Source organism: Narcine bancroftii, chromosome 10 (genome assembly GCF_036971445.1).
Source record: "Narcine bancroftii isolate sNarBan1 chromosome 10, sNarBan1.hap1, whole genome shotgun sequence".
NCBI lineage: Eukaryota > Metazoa > Chordata > Chondrichthyes > Torpediniformes > Narcinidae > Narcine > Narcine bancroftii.
This window is the reverse complement of record NC_091478.1, coordinates 37,842,492-37,844,688: the sequence shown is the minus strand read 5'-3', so window position 1 is coordinate 37,844,688 and position 2,197 is coordinate 37,842,492. Positions and strand designations below refer to the sequence as shown.

At 43.9% G+C, this 2,197-nt stretch overlaps 1 protein-coding gene across 1 annotated transcript; it reads right to left on the bottom strand.

The window, feature by feature from the left end:
• Positions 1-782: 782 nt before the first annotated feature.
• On the bottom strand, positions 783-1,373 carry LOC138743795 (putative uncharacterized protein DDB_G0274435). Its single transcript, XM_069899400.1, has one exon. The coding sequence runs from the start codon at positions 1,371-1,373 to the stop codon at positions 783-785; it is 591 nt and encodes a 196-aa protein (XP_069755501.1).
• Positions 1,374-2,197: the final 824 nt, after the last annotated feature.

The window sequence follows — 2,197 nt, the reverse complement described above, 5'->3', positions numbered from 1 at the left end:
TAAATTTAAAATCTAATTTAACATTTTTAAAAAAAACCTTCCAATGCAAAATTGCTTGGATAATTCTCCCAAATGATTATTTCTACTCTGTCACTTGATTATATTGGAAAATAATTTGATTTTGATACATGATCATTTGATTCTATTTAAAAAGAAAATGGCTATTGCAGTATTCATCTTGCATATTGCTGCAAAATTGCAGATTATTTTTATTCCTGTATTTGTGTTCGCGTTTGTTGTTTTTGGTTATCATGCCTGATTTTAATCTCTGAAAATATGGAGCATTCTTTGCTGGTATTCCAGCAGGCTCACATTGCTTCTAAAGTGTGAGGAATGTTCTAGCAATCCCTCTGCTGAAATTAGCCGCAACTCTGTGAAGTATTTATTCTTTAAGTAAATCCATCTTATTGTCTCCATCCCGAGTGTACTTTTGTTTCCCTTATTCTTGATCCTACTTGTGAACGTTTCAGTACCGTGTGTGATTATATGTTGAACTGCTTTCCATTCCTTCTCTATTGTCCAGAAAATGAAGCTTCACTCTCACTTGACCGCAACTCGAGAGTTGCTAGTTTATCTCTCACTCGTATTTTCAGACATGATCTCATGCATGAGAAGCCCCTCCTAATTCACTAGCAACTTCCCTGTTTACCTGCTGACCATCCATCTTCCTTTCATGCTTGCTTGCACCTTGCATCGCACAAGCTTCCTCTCAATCTCTTGATCCTCAATCTCTTCCTCTCATTCTCTTGCTCCTCAATCTCTTCCTCTCAATCTCTTGCTCCTCAATCTCTTCCTCTCAATCTCTTGCTCCTCAATCTCTTTCTCTCAATCTCTTGCTCCTCAATCTCTTGCTCCTCAATCTCTTGCTCATCAATCTCTTGCTCCTCAATCTCTTGCTCCTCAGTCTCTTGCTCCTCAATCTCTTGCTCCTCAATCTCTTGCTCCTCAATCTCTTGCTCCTCAGTCTCTTGCTCCTCAGTCTCTTGCTCCTCAGTCTCTTGCTCCTCAGTCTCTTGCTCCTCAGTCTCTTGCTCGTCAGTCTCTTGCTCCTCAATCTCTTGCTCCTCAATCTCTTGCTCCTCAGTCTCTTGCTCCTCAGTCTCTTGCTCCTCAGTCTCTTGCTCCTCAGTCTCTTGCTCCTCAGTCTCTTGCTCCTCAGTCTCTTGCTCCTCAGTCTCTTGCTCCTCAGTCTCTTGCTCGTCAGTCTCTTGCTCATCAGTCTCTTGCTCCTCAATCTCTTGCTCCTCAGTCTCTTGCTCCTCAGTCTCTTGCTCCTCAGTCTCTTGCTCCTCAGTCTCTTGCTCCTCAGTCTCTTGCTCCTCAGTCTCTTGCTCCTCAATCTCTTGCTCCTCAATCTCTTGCTCCTTATCCATCATATTTGTTTGAAAGCCAGTGGATGAATGGATGTTTCCTGCAAGATAAGTACTGGAAGGTAAACGTGAAATCTGTTAACTTGACTCCCTGTCAGAAACTCCATTCCCTCATCAGCCATTCCATCCATCTCTCTAGCAACTGTCTGAAACTGAATCGGACTGTTCACAGCCAGATTGACAATTTTTGCCTAGAACTATGTGTTGGAATGTGCTTTGATCACCAAGAAAGATTGCCAAGGAGTGAAGCCTAACCCATCCCTTTCTTTGCTCATTTCCTCCTGGAGCCCATGGTTTTCTCTTGCTTTAACTATTCACAGTTCTGCCTGGGCACTTGGACTCTACTTTCTGTAAACATGGGGACACAATTCTGTGGCTCGTGCTCTAATATTCCCAACTGGCACCAAGTCCGGTTCTCTCATTGCCTCTCTACAGGCTCATCTACACTGGGGCCGAAATTTAATAATGGCACGATACACATAAGATGCTGGACACTGGAAGGAAAACCAAACTGGTGGAGGGCTTGGTGGGTTGAGCAGCAGAGTGGAGAAAAAAATGAATGGTCAATATTCTGGGCTGGAGCATTTAATCAAGACTGTGAGTGCTGGTATGGATGAGGATCTGGTGAGAGGGACTGCCCAGGGGCCAGTAGGGTGTTGGTGAACTATGGAGGGGTGAAGGATGACGTGGAGGCAGTTGACAGACAAAGGGAAGTGAGGGACAAGAGAAAAGGGGGTGAGATAGAGGATGATGTCATACAGGATAGAATAGGAAGCATCTCAAGCTGAGGGGATAAGTGGAGATAAAAGGCCATCAGTGCTGGAATC